General features: G+C 43.6%; 1 protein-coding gene across 3 annotated transcripts in view; it reads right to left on the reverse strand.

Moving 5' to 3' along the window:
* Nucleotides 1–14,630, reverse strand: part of LOC142571369 (diacylglycerol kinase delta) — a 481,001-nt gene that overhangs the window by 86,356 nt on the left and 380,015 nt on the right. For all 3 annotated transcript variants that reach the window (XM_075679655.1, XM_075679654.1, XM_075679656.1), the window contains 6 exons: nucleotides 11,858–11,954; nucleotides 9,584–9,742; nucleotides 8,885–8,972; nucleotides 7,758–8,053; nucleotides 5,354–5,633; nucleotides 1,317–1,704 (listed from right to left, as the gene is read on the reverse strand). In XM_075679655.1, the coding sequence (XP_075535770.1) occupies nucleotides 1,317–1,704; nucleotides 5,354–5,633; nucleotides 7,758–8,053; nucleotides 8,885–8,972; nucleotides 9,584–9,742; nucleotides 11,858–11,954 (1,308 nt within the window). The remainder of the gene's footprint in view (nucleotides 1–1,316; nucleotides 1,705–5,353; nucleotides 5,634–7,757; nucleotides 8,054–8,884; nucleotides 8,973–9,583; nucleotides 9,743–11,857; nucleotides 11,955–14,630) is intronic.

The following is a 14,630-nucleotide window of genomic DNA, read 5'->3' on the forward strand; positions in this document are numbered from 1 at the left end:
GGGGGGGGAAGGGATTGATGTTTCAGCACCAGCATGGTCGCCTTGGATACCGCGCATGTCCCTCCCCCCACAATTCGCTTTTGTTTGCAGAAATCGCGAATGCAGGTATACACGCCGTTTTATTTTTTTCACCATATAACATAGGGTGCTGCACTAATAACTTGTGATAAGCGCATTCTGCTGCCAGACTGTAAGGTTTGGCGGCCAATACAGATGCGGAACCGTGGAAAATATGGTTCACAAGCAAAGTAAGAAAAATGTTTTAATAAAGGTTTAATTAGCTATTTTAGAGGCAATATTGCATTTGCAAAATTGAAGCCCGACACAAAATTGAAGCCCCCGGCCCCCCCTGTTACTATGCCACTGTGTACAGGTCAGCATAAAATTATTCTGCTGATTTTACTATACCTTTGAGATTGCTGATGATATTACCCTGCTTATCTTTAAGCGCATACATTTTGCTTTGTTTTATGCCAAGTTTCCTTCTCACTGATTTCTAGCTGCGTCCATTTCTTATGGCTTGCTTGATGTTTGACATTGTAATTTCGAATACCTCTTATTTTTGCTTGTTGATCAGTTTTGACAGTTCTGTGAATTCTATCTTATCTCTTGAGTTGCACACTTTCATTCTTTGTCGTTTCTTTATTAGGCCCTTAGTTACTTGGGAGAGCTTGCCTACTGGTTGCCTTGGTGCCTTGCCTCCCAATTCAATTGCTGCCTCTGAAGACAGCCTGGTTACGGTTTCATTCATTACTTTTATGTCATCTTCATCACTCAGTACTAAGGCTACATATTTGTTTGCAAGTAGCAGCCTGAATTGGTCGGCTTTTACCTTTACGGCGTCTAGGTTGGCCTGTTTCTTCCTGACCCTTTTACTGCGTCTAGGTTGGCGTGTTTCTTCCTACAATTTTACTCTTTCTGTCTTCAAATTGAGGTGACTCCTATAGACGTCACCAACCTATGATCACTGCATCTAACACTTCAACATCCTTCACTATGCTGGGATCAGCAGAAAGTATGAAATCTATTTCATTTCTTGTTTCACCATTACGGCTTTCCCAGGTCTACTTTCTGTTGTCACGCTTCCTGAGGAAGGTGTTCATTGTACACTGCTTATTCCTTTCCACAATTTCCACCAGCATCTTTCCTCTACCGTTCCTAGAATCGACACCATAGTTGCCAAGTGCTTGTTCACCAGCCTGCTTTTTTTTCACTTTTGCATTGAAGTGTACTAAATTTTTTTCACCCACCTGCTAACTCTTATAGGCCTAATCTACAAAACACTTTTTCTTCCGGCAATGCTGGCACTGACTTACAATGAGACTTCCTCGACATCCATCAAAGGAGAGGCAGCCGCGCAGAGTGCATCAGCATTGGCCAGTAGCACCTTGCCCACCAGACTCTCCCGGTTCAGGTTGGGCCACATGGGCAGCGATGCCAGTGGGTTGATGATAGGGAAGGTGCGCTGCTGCTGCTGCTGCTGCTGCTGCTGCTGCTGTTGTTGCAGTGAGTGGTGTTGAGAAGTGCTTGATGGATGCATAGTAGAGGGTGGGTGCTCTTCCGATGGGCTCCGCTCACCGGGAAGCAGCGAAAGGCCGAGGTGTTTCAGAGTGCTTCCGCTGCTGATGCGTCGGGAGCCAGTGGGTGACTGTGCGGTCACAGTGCTGCTGCCTACTTTGGATGCTGAGCTTTTCTTGCTTTCTCCTGCATGTTGGGGGCATGTGTCAAAGTTATTATGGATGCTGTACAGCAGGTAACGCATGGAGAACAAGAATGCCACAGCACACGCTAATTTGTTGGAACATGCTGTATGCACTGTGCACTCATGTCAAAACAACTACGCCACCAGCCTATCATATTAAAGTAACCAGATAAGTATGGTATTAGAGACAGTTTTGCAGAGAGGAGGCAGGCAGAATGTAAGCATACATGGTAACCAAACAATAACAAGTCTATGAATCTGCCTTTGACATTAAGTGCTCTTCCTTGTTATGAGGTTATAGTATTTTATTGTTCTTCTTTTTAATAAGTACTGTGATGTTGTGGTGACGGTGAGGAACAGAACTTCCAGAAACGCTGGTTAGGAATTTAATTCTTTATTGGGCAAACATGTGCCTAGCAAAACAAGCAATAAATTGAGCACAACAATAGTGGCGAGCACAGTCGTCGATCGTCAGAAATCTGATCTCCTGACCAAACACATTGGCTATTTATATATCACTTATTGTACATTCCAGCATCATCGCTGGTGCTCGCATTTATTCTACAATTTACACCACTGTTTGCCTCGTGCAATCTGATTAGACAAAAGTTATTTCCTGTAGGAAAGTTTTTTTCTTGTAGAATCAGCAACATTTTCCAGAGCATGCCGCATCTTGCGCCACAGAATAACATTGCAGCAGATGTTAGCCACTGAAAAATGGTTACCGGAAAAACAAACAATACACACCTGCCGATACTTACTGACAGAAATCTTCTGCGTTTATTCTGGGGGAGCAAACAGTGAATTTCTGTCAAAAGTCAGCACTTTGTATTGACCACTATAACACTGTCTTCTCCACTGTGAGGCTAAGCTGAGCCATCAGCCATGCACGTGCGGTAGTCAGCTTAAAGGGGTCCTGAACCACTGCTTGGGCTTGGTGAAAAGACATACATAGTCCGCAGATAGCATAAGCTACTGTGAACATCTCAGCCAAGTTTTGCTAATGTATGCGGCATGTGGTGCTTGCATGCAGAGCACGAAGTCACCTTTCTCTCAGGCACAAGCTAGCTCCTCACTACCTTTTGGAAAGTTTATTTCGTAATAAAGCGGATTCCCATAAGCGGCTGCTATTGGCCAATAGCCGACATCAATCAAGAAGGGTGTTTGGTTCAGTGAACTTCTTCCTGCTGTTAATGTGTATATTTATTGACAAAGTTCAATAAACAGGCTGAAGTAAGTGAAAATGTGCTTTCGAATTTTGATAATAATTACGTACTTCTGGAAGAAGCTGACCATCATCTGCTCGCGTACGTTCGGCCTCAGCCACCCGCATAAGAATTAAACTTTGGCTACTCTGCTTATTGCTGTCGCAGCTGGTGGGTCTCACTAATTTCACCTAGTTTTGAATGCTCAACTAGCCTGGAACCATGCGAAACTTAAGATTAGACCACATGCACGCTTGCCAGTGCATGCACATTCCTGGCCACGCCTGGTTAAACACAAAGTATGGACAGCTCAGCTAGTTGGTTGTGATTAGCATTATGAAACATCGTTCTAGTGCAGAATTGAACACAGACGAGAAGAGAAAGACAACACGAACGCCGGTCAACTGAATTTTATTCATGAAAACAGGGCTTTATGTACACAAGGGGAGGGAGGGTGGGGGCTGTTAGCGTGCAGGACCACCCAAAAATATTTCCTTGGTCTAGGCAACAGGTATCAGAAGTGTCAAACCAAAATAAGGAAGGAATAAAAGCAAAAAGTGAAAAAAAGGTGGAAAAACCTTTCCCTCTCTTTTTTACATCACTCAGTACAATCTTGCTCATCTCCCGCCCTACCTAGCTGATTCGACACACCCATTTGCCCTGAGATAATCAAGTTCTTTTTTCTCGAGTACAACAGAAGGAGCACTGACACATTAATCGTTTTCATTGGAGATACAAAATGCTTCAAAAATTTCCCGGTTTTTCTGATTGCTATATTTGCGCAACACACGTGTTCGTTCAAAAAACGCCTTGCATGCTGGCTTGTGCAAGCAACGGCGAATGTGGTCGGCTAAATGACCAGCGCCACTTAGTGAAGTAGCATTCCTGCGATGCTTTAGCAAGCGTTCATTCAGACAGCGCCCGGTTTGGCCAATATAGCATTTCCCACAGGCGAGGGGAATACTATACACAACACCGACATCACATTCAACGAGGGCTTTGGTGTGCTTTATTTTGCAGGCTGGCTTCTTCTGGGATTCGTTTACTAGGCGACACATTTGCCCCAGCTTTTCCAGTTCTGAAAACGCAACACGCACCCCGCACCTGTCGCCAACCCTCTTGGGGCGGTGAGAAACCTGGTGCCAATAGGGCACTATGACAGGGCGCTTCAGCAGGTGTGCGTCTTCTTTCAGCAAGGTTGGTGGGAGGCGCAGGCTCAGCGCCTCCCGAATCACCTAGGTAGGGCGGGAGATGAGCAAGATTGTACGGAGTGATGTAAAAAAGAGAGGGAAAGGTTTTTCCCCTTTTTTCACTTTTTGTTTTTATTCCTTCCTTATTTTGGTTTGACACTTCTGATGACTGTTGCCTAGACCAAGGAAATATTTTTGGGTGGTCCTGCATGCTAGCAGCCCCTCCCCGCCCTCCCTCCCCCGGTGTACATAAAGCCCTGTTTTCATGAATAAAATTCAGTTGACTGGCGTTCGTGTTGTCTTTCTCTTCTCGTCCGTGTTCAATTGTGCACTGGAACGATGTTTCATAATGCTGGTTAGACACCTTGGCAGACTAATGATAGCGCTTCAAAAATGAGCAAGTTGGATGTGGCTAACTGTCCGTTGGTCATGCTGGTGAAAGATAAAGCCAGTCTGCACCACCCAGCATGGTCGGACTATACCATATACATGCAAGCACGCACTCGAGCCCTGTTGTGCACAAAGCAAATGCTGCGCACACTCACTACAGTTGCATGTAGCTGTGATCTTCTACATAGCATAGATACCACGACTGCCATGGTGTGCAGCCACAGGTGTACTGGCTAAATTCACTGTGGCTCACTGAGGACAACTGCGTTTGGCGCACATTTGGCACCTATGATGTTCCAAATGTAAGCCAAATGCAGTTGTCCTCAGTGAGCCACATCGCCAAATCGGAAGTAGTGGCGTCTACGTTAAAATCCAAAACCAAACTTGAACTTCATGCCACGGTGACATTTAGAAGGCAGAACGTTGTGGGCATGCCCCACTCCGCCATAGCCTTTGCAGTGCAACACATTGAAGAAGAAACAGGAGCACTGTGAAGGCCGTGTTTGATTGCCAATAACTCTGCGTCAGCTGAACTCATTGAAGTACTTTTAATGGCAAAGAGCAAAACGAGAGCAAGGTAAAACCGGCAGCCAAAGTTTCAACAAGTGGACTTGTCTTTTTCAAGGCCTTGGAAGAGACAAGTGTACTTGTCGAAATGCTGGCTCCCACTTCTACCTTGTTCTCGTTTTGCTCATCGTCTTGAATTTCCATCTCCTGCCTTTGCCGTGTTTTCCTTTTTGACAGCAAAGTATTTCAGCGATAGACTATTTCAACTTCAAATACATTTCTCCCCTTCGATAAAATGTGGTTCAAGGCCTCTTTAAGATGCTTTCGTGTGCCATTCCAAATGGCGTGAAGCGTTTCACCTTTGTTCTTTTGCTGGGCCCTCTGCGGACTTCCCCACGACCGGTCTTCATCTTCCTCGGTAGTGGGTGTCAGTGCAAGGCTGGTCGGATGCAAAGACGATGGACTCAGAGATGACCTACGCCTTTCCCGGTGCTGCCCACTCTCTTCCTTGGACGATGGTGGCTGTGGTGACACGCTGCACGGTGATGGACTTGGTGAAGGGGTGGCCATCAGTGAGCGTGGAGATGGACATGGGGAGCTGTCTGCACTCAGACCACCCTCGATGGTGGCCAGAGTCACCTGAAAGCATTAAGTTCATCAAGCAATGCTGTTTTTCATTTGTTGAAGGATTTCAGTCATTGTCTTTTTGCTGCTGTCAGAGATACAAAACGAACCCCTTCAGCTGAAGAGCAATTACAGCTTCATCATTCCTTAGCAAAGTTTAATAGAAAGTGAGAAGTGGAGAGAGAGAGAGAGGAACATTAGTCTGTTTACACACCAACGTGCAGGATCTATATAGGTCACACTGTTCTCTCTTTTTGTCCTGTCAGTCATATGTTAGCACAGTGGCTAACATATTTTATTACTGAACTTCAAATATTTCTATAACAAGATCAGTACTGCATTCAGTCAGTACTGCAAGGTCAATACCGCATTCTGGGGTTTTCCTCACCAAAACCACCATTTGATTATGAGGCACGCCGTAGTGGGGGACTCCAGATTAATTCTGACCACCAGGCGGTCTTTAACATGCCCCCAATGCATGGGACACGGGCGTTTTTGCATTTCGCCCTCATCAAAATGCGGCTATGGCGGCTATGGCGGCTAGGATTTGATCCCGTGACCTAGTGCTTAGCAGCGCAACACCATAGCCACTAAGCCACCATGGTGGGTTCATTATAAGGTCAGTAATAGAACACCTCATATAAACCTCTCATATCCTGGCTGAAGTTATTATAATATTATCAAACATAAATACAGTATTCCCCCCAAAATGAGACAGGACCGATGGTGGTTGTGTGGATGCCTGCGCTTGTAGGTGGAACATGAGAAGTCTGGCTACGGGCTGGGCTTGTGCACAGCTGCTTGGCCAGGCCGTCTAGCTACCCTGCTGCTTCATCCTCAAGGTTCACTGTGCAGTTCCCACTTGCTCTCGGTTGATTGGGGACAGTTAATCTCCAGATGTCTCTGATGCCCCATCCCTCATCACCATGCCTCGCTTCCACCATCATGCAGTGCTGAACTGCCTCGTAGGACTGTACTACACGGTTCACATTATCTGTATTGCATGCTGCTACGTACATATTGTATTTCATTGATGTTATAGCTGTTGCAGTTAAATGTTTAATTGTTAGTTACCAAGGTACAGTCTTTGCCCATGTTTTATGGGTATGAATGGCTTTGCCCTGATTAGGATGCTCTGAGGTTATGCCTCAGTGACCCACAGCAAAACTAAAAAGAACCTGCATAACAAGCAGACAAGCACCTGCAAGGAACCTAAAGTTGCAGTCCACACTCTATAGTAGCATCTTGGTGGACACAGTGCATTTTTTGCAACCTAAAAATCTGCAACCTACCCATAAGCTATTCACCAGAAAATATCATACAAATTTAGGCTTTTGATATTAACGAGCAATCCACACCAGCTTTAAGAGGAAGGTTTAGCTTAAGGCAAACTCTAACTTGTCTATTCAAATAAAGATGCATGTGAAATGCATGAATGCTCTCACTAAGAAACAATCTACAGATTTGAAGGAAGTAATATGCACCATTTAAGAAAGCAAGCTAAATAATACCCACCATGGGAAACACAACTTCAATTTAGTGCCTCAATATTTATTTAATTCCCAAAATACACAAATTAAGAAACAAATAAAGCATAATTTTTGTAGCTCTCATATTCGGCACTAATAACAGACATCACAATTCTGTAAACTGTATATGTTGGGTCACCTAAAGTGGACAGTCATAATGTATTACATTAGAGCATGTGTGAAATTGTTACATTATCTTGCACAACAAAACTTCTATTCACAATTAACTTTTATCATTCAAGGCAGTCTCTAATATGCTAATTTCATCTGCTTTAGATGTGCCAACAGGTGCAATTTACATAACTGGGACACCATTCTTATTGCAGAGTTATCGAATCATAAACTTGATGCTTCATTTTTGAAAAGTTTTCTGATTTGTGGGATGTTTTGTTAAATAGATTCATGGCATAAATCAAGGATGTGCTGCCAGCAATCAGTAAGTTTAGTCTTTTTTACTGCAACAGCCCTCATTATTGTAAGTTCAGAGTGCATCAAATAAAACGACTTACTCGTTCTCACATTACTTAGCTCCCAGCTCCTCAGGTAAAGCTTTCTATCAACTTTGACTTTTTTGGGTCTTGGCAAAACACTTACTTCATCATGACAGTACCTGCAGTGTGTCCTTGAGTGGTGCACCAACACTTTGTCCCATTGCAATGCCCCAGGGGTCCCAGCATTCCGATGACTCGTGGAAACTTGTCGTCAGCACAGGCAGTTCTGCTGTGTCAGCTGACTCAGCATCTGCCACCTGGGTGCTTCCTTCAATGACTGCAACCGCCACCCACGGTGCCTGCACCTTGCGGCCACTCTCTCCATCCAGATGAACTCTTTCTGTGCTCCGATTCTTGTTCTCCGCAACAATGTTCTCTTCTCGCACTTTGGTCTGGGCATTCTGTTCATCCACGGCTTTAAACGTTTAAATGAGAAAACAACATGCATGTAAGGCACCTGCATGTCCTTGTGTGGCTAACAGCACATTTGAAACAAACTTGAGCAAATGTAAGCATATAGGTAAGCTCTTTGCTTACATCCTCTACTAGTCTCGAACAGCTACAAGTTTGATCAAAGGCACCCTAATTTGCATGTGGTGAAAAAGAAGAAGACAATCAGTTAGCTTAATTTTATTTTGAGTGGGCTGCAACGATGCCTGCTTAGTAAGGTGCGTTTGGCCTTTTCAACCTTCGTGAGCCCAAGCAGGAGCTGTGTTCTGCAGTAAACAACTGCGCTTTCCATTATTTCTTCACTGACTGTCGGTTACTCAGCGAAATGATGGGTGTTCAGAAATGAATAAAAAATAAAGTTAATTGTTACAAAATATGGCCCCAGCTCATGTTCTTCCAACTTTCGTTTGGCAAATGTTGCAGAGAGACGCTTCCTCTACGCACGGTTGCCTTCAAGCGCACCAGCTTAAACTCATTTTGCAGAGACACAGCTAGTGAAAATGGCTTATAGAGTCCATTATCTGTGGTATTCAGTTTCAAGCCAACCTCTATGCAGTCCTCATATTAGGTAAAATACATGGAGAGGCTAGGGCCCTAATTTATTGTTTTATTTTTCTATAAACAGCTTACATTCTGCCTACAAGATAGTGCCAGTGGAAGCTGCCCTGTATGGAAGTACTTAAATTTCAATTCAAGAACAGTTTTTCTCCTACAGAGCACTTTACAAACTACGCAGTGAATATGTCCCAGATAATAGTTAGGAAAGATATTAAAAATGCAAATCAGACAAACTGACCTCTTTCAGTGTGCTCAATGATCTGCCGGACTGCTTTCTTGAGGCTGTTTGCTCTCAACATGAGAGCTTCTCGTTGTATAAATGCTGCCTGCACATAACAGAGAGAGGCAATATAGCATAATGATTAATTTTTTAAACCTGTTGCACTACATGTGAAACAATGTCGAGCGGTATGTTTCAAAGGAAAATGTCTGCCTTAATTATTGTGCTGCGACAGATCATAATATTATGCACGAAAGTATTGCTACGAAAACATACATATAATTGATTATCCTACTGCTTAAATTTGTGACTTCACTCTAAGCTTGTTTCTGATGTAATCTCGCTGTTGTGCTGGCACTGTGGTGATTGCTTCCATCTGATATGACTTCTCATATTCCAGTGATGACGTTCACTATGTCGATGATGAGCTGTAGTGTATGGTGTCACCTTGTAATGTCTGCCTGCCGACTGCATAAAAAAAATTGTAGTTTATTGCAGCAATGTTGTTGACAATGTCAATGTTGTTGACTTTGATAATGGATACAAGCAATATACGGATATTTAACAGAAGACACACTGGCATTATATCAGAACACAGTTGCGCATGAACACACGTGGCACCTCAGCAAGCGAAACAACTCTGTGCTGAGAAGTACATGGTGCCTCAAGTTTACAAAGGAGCACAGTCACCCATCAATTGAAGTGCTTAAAGCTGACCTTTGTTGATTTGAGGGCTGGGCTTGTTCGATTCTCATCCTCATCACCATCGGGATCCTTCTTGCCAACCTGAGCCTCAGGCTCAGGCTGCTCAATGGCCAGCGACTCTTCTTTCAGTGTCTTCAGCAAGGAGTCCAGCTTTTCGTTGAGAACCTTGCACTGCTCATGCATTGCATGAAACAGAGAACTTTTACAAAGCTGGCAGGAAGGCATTGACTGACATGTCCCTGATATGCAGGGTGATTCATGTAACTTGAACCAAGGATTTAAAGAAAGTTGTTAACTGCAGCTGGGTGAAACCAACGACATGTGGTTTTCTGTCATATTCCGCTCCTCAAAAGATTTTTCTAGATTCCACTTAATTAGTTAATTAACTAAGATTAATTAATGCAAAATTATTAATATTCACTTTAGGGCTAATTGTGTTTCATTATGTTGTAGAAGGCATTCACAAATGACCGATCCAATTTTTTGTGGCAATGTACGTGCTCCATGGTGAATTTTTTTTTGAGCGTTGAAGGAAAGCTCGTGAAATATGAAATAATGCCATGGTGACTGCACTCATGTGCTACCGTATTGCAGTGCTCTCAAACGTGCTTCAAGCCTATCACTTATCAGGGACGATGGCACTTCCTTTTTACGTGCCACTCTCAAAGATGCTGACGCATTGTGAAGCCAATGCCTAGAGCCGAAGGCAGCTCACTTTGCCACGGTTCACGCACGGTTCTTTTGCTCGAAGCATGGTTGAGAGCACTGCAATATAAACTCAACGACCAAACCCTGGCCGTCCAGAGTGCCCGCGATCGGGCCGTCAAGCTCGGCTTGACAGTCCCTACGTGGGACTAGCCGGGTGGCGCGGGATCTCCCCTGCGTCTTCTCTGGACCAAAATAAAGTTACTTCACTCACTCAGTCGTTTTTCTGAATCTTCTCTACAACATAACGAAATGCACTTGGCCCTCAAGTGGATATTAAACATTTTGCATAATTGATCTTAATTAATTAATTATACAGAATATACGAAATACACTAAGGAGCGCCACATGACGGCAAATCATATGTCATTGGCTTCATTCAGCTGTGGTTCACCACTTTTTTTAAATCCCTGGTTCAAGTTATGTGGAACACCCTGTATATACTGCAGTGTGCAGTTGACACTACTGACACTGAAATTAAACAAAATGTGTATAAGCTGAGGAGCCTACTAAGAAAGCAGTGGCATTGGAACTTAAGTGCCATGAAGGCAGTGTTAGTTGCTGCCTTAGAATTTGGGATGGCATGTCGCAGCAAATGCTTGACTGTGGAGCTCAGTTTATGAACCACAAATGGCCTCTGCACACCTGCACACTCTAGATGCCAAGGACTTTCAATTCGCCCTTGAGCAAGGTACAGTTGCGTGACTAATTTCTTCAAAGTACAATGTGAAAAAAGAATTTATGTAAGCTGAATTCACAATATGTTTAAGCACACTTCTTCAGCCTGTATCAAACCCGGTGCCCGGCCACAGTAAGCACCCGAACAGGTGAAAATTACATTGCAGCATGCAGGGAAGGGCAACTTTTGACTTGCCATTTGGAGTACCAGATTACGGGCATGGTAGCAACAACCAGCTACATCAGATGTTCTACATACGAAAAGATTGATATCGGAGAATGTGACAATTTTACCATGGTGTGCATTCTGAATCATGAAGCAGCAGCTTAATTTTGTTTCTTCTGGCTAGCTTTAATGCAAATCATTATTAGTGGTTCATCACAGTCATCCTTTGGAGCCATATGGCTCCAAAGGAATTTGCTCATGGGCTACTTGGTACATTTTTCTCGAGTACTAATTGTTTTTGTGGCACAAATAAACAGAATAGGAACACGATGCATGCACCTGTTCTGTCCATGTAGTTGTATTTCTTCTTGTCCCATTTATTTGCACTGCAAAAACCTTGCAGTATGGCCAAAGAATGCACAAGTTAGAGGGTGCAAAAACAGAAACTGTGCTTTGCCTCTGTGTTCTGTACAACTGCAACAAGTGCACTTGTGCAACTGCTTTGCTCTTAGGGTTGATAAAAGTGGCTCACTAGGCCATAATAATTCTGAACAAACTACACTGCTAACACCTAAGACCAACTAGGTCTCTTGATAAGCACAGAGACACATAAAAATTACTATAAAATGTGATGATGAATACAGGGGCAAGGTAATCTGTATAAAAAGTTGGTGTCCCTCATAAATGAAATCTTTTCACTCTGATTTCTAAGTTAACATTTCTACAAGTTCTCTTACCTTGTGTGATATGGAGTCCTTGTCAACTTCATTGGCACTGCAAGAGTCGGCAGCACCTACCTTGGCAATGAAGTCCTTCACTGTTTCACAGAGGACCCTGCAGTATAATGGCAAAACAATAGATGGCAAGAAATTATAATGAAGCAAAAAATAAATGTGAGTGAGACTTCCTATGCCTCTTTCTTAAAGAACAAGCAGAAACGTGTGTGGGACAAGCACTCATGCGAATATAACCTTGAATGCAACATGTGCTTACTTGGCCCAAATCGATTGCATCATGGAAGCACAAAATGCTCTGTGAAATACATATAACTTTTGCCAATCGCAAAAGAGTGAGGGGAGAAAGGCAAACCAAACACAAGGCTCAGACCCAAACGTGGTTGGCTCAATTTAACCCTTTCAATACCAGGGATGAACATTGTTCCTTCAGATGCACATCCCAATATTGTGCATTAGCAATTCTTACTAATTGAGTGCTCTCTATTGCCTCCTGTGTGCCATGGATGACTAGAAGATGTTTTCTCTGCACCACAGACTGAATGAGTAGATGGGTGGGTGTAACATTCCAAAGAAATTCAGGTGGCTGATGAAATAAATTTAAATTCAATCCTTCGGCTTCGTTTGCCAGAAACAAAAGGTGATTATGAGGCTTGCCATAGTGGGGGACACCAGATTAGTTTTGTCTTCCTTTAACAAGCCCCTGAATCAAAGTACACGAGCGTGTTTGCATTTTGCCCCAATCGAAATGTAGCCACCGTGATTGTAATTGAATCTGCAACCTCGAACTCGGCAGTGCAACGCCATAGCTACTAAGCTACTGTGACGAGTCGAGCTATGCATGCGCTTACGAGTAGAGGACTTCTGACTAAGTTTGACCGGCTCACATTTTTTAATGAGCACCCAGTTCCTGGCACATGGACACTTCTGCATTGGTCTCCTGTTGAAGTGATGAAGCATAACCAAAGGCAGTGATCTGCTGTGGCAGATCACTGCCTATGGTTATGCTTCTGGTATGCTTCTGCTTCTGGTTATGCTTCTGGTTTTCCATTATAGTGCGTGCCATCTAGTAGAGTGATCTGCTGTGGCAGATCACTCTACCAGATGGCACGAACTATAATAGAAAATACATATATATCTGGCAATGCTCTCGGTCAAAACAGAAAGTGGTGTGGCTTCTAAAGATTTAAAAATGGTGCTGTCCATCCAGTGTGGTTTGTTATGGGAGCAAATACAAGTGTCATCTGAGGTATAAACATCTGAGGTACTATAAACATCATTTTATCGAAGCTCCTTAGAACCCCAGTGATGAAAATGGCACAGAGAAGCTCTGTGAGTCATTGCTCAAAGCAAAACTTGGTTTGGATAATACCAAGGGAGGCTCCATATAGGTTTCGGTGGCACTGAGAATGTGGACATTGCTTCTAGATAAGGACGACTTGCCATCTGCACTTCCCTGTTTTCTGATACCAGCCTCACAAAGTATGACACATGCTATAGAAAATTACTATTGGGTCATCAAGAAGATAAAAATAAAGATTATGGTGAATAACAGTAATATTCCGCAATTACAAGTAAAAATCTGCCAATATTATTTGGGCATAAGCTTTTCTCGATAAGGCCAGATAAAAATAAAATTGGTGGCACGTACATTCATCCATTGGATATGATTGGTGACATTACTGCCACTAACAATTGCTCTTATGATGGGTGTGTAATTGGTAATATGCATTATATGTTATGACGATTATTATGAAGAGAAGCCCACACCAAGTGACCCAATTAGGTCGGTACCAAAGAGGTTCACTGACATGTAGCACATACCCAGTGGCTGGCATGCGTCACTCAGGAGTGACGCATGCCCCATGCCTGGTGACACCCAAGTTGGTCTGACTGGTGGTTTTGAATTCGGTTCCCTGAGCACAGCAGCCAGATGCTGTACCCATTGAACTACGGACCACACAGCAACCCAAGTTGGCATGAAGGGGGTTAGACACACACAGGGAGGCATACAAAGATGCAACCCAAGTTGGCACGAAGGGGGTTAGACACAGACAGGGAGACACACAAAGTTACAGACAGAAATATCACAAGCTGCGTGCACTTCCCAAAAAATGATAATCACATTAAATAATTAAGATATTTTTGCTATTCCACCAAAAATAGTTTGGCATAGGAAAGGTTAGATCTTCCAATAACCCATTAAGATTTACCACCATTCCACTGGAAAAAATGCCGTAGAAAACATCTCATGCAAAGTAGCGACACACCATACTGCCACTACAAAGGCTCATCATGTACGAGTCCTCCTTCTCAAAATGGGGGTTCACAACACGCTAGTTGAGCTCACCGAGGCAATACAAAGTGTCTCAGTTGGAAAGATTAGACCAGTCCAAAACAGGGAGAAAAATCATGGAATGGGTAGGAATCCAATGTGACAGGGGTGCCCCAACTGGCAAGAAGGACATTCTATTGGATGTGCATAAACACTTCCGAATTGCCCCCCTACCTAAAAATATGCAGCCTATCTACAACAAAGAGAGGAGAGCTCACAGGGCTAAGGCTCTAGTGAATAAACTTAAAAACACACCGGCGCATAAAGTAGCGTAAGTGGACGTCGCTTGCAGTAAGATGGGGCTGCGGTATCGATGGTGGTTGATGGCAGCAAGTGCATTAAGATAGCCTGCTCCACGTGCACAAGGGACGCCTGTACAGCCGAGGAGGTTGCAGTAGCGCTCGCTTGTGCGAGTACAAAAGCGGGAGTCATATTATGCAA

This window comes from Dermacentor variabilis, chromosome 2, assembly GCF_050947875.1.
Source record: "Dermacentor variabilis isolate Ectoservices chromosome 2, ASM5094787v1, whole genome shotgun sequence".
NCBI lineage: Eukaryota > Metazoa > Arthropoda > Arachnida > Ixodida > Ixodidae > Dermacentor > Dermacentor variabilis.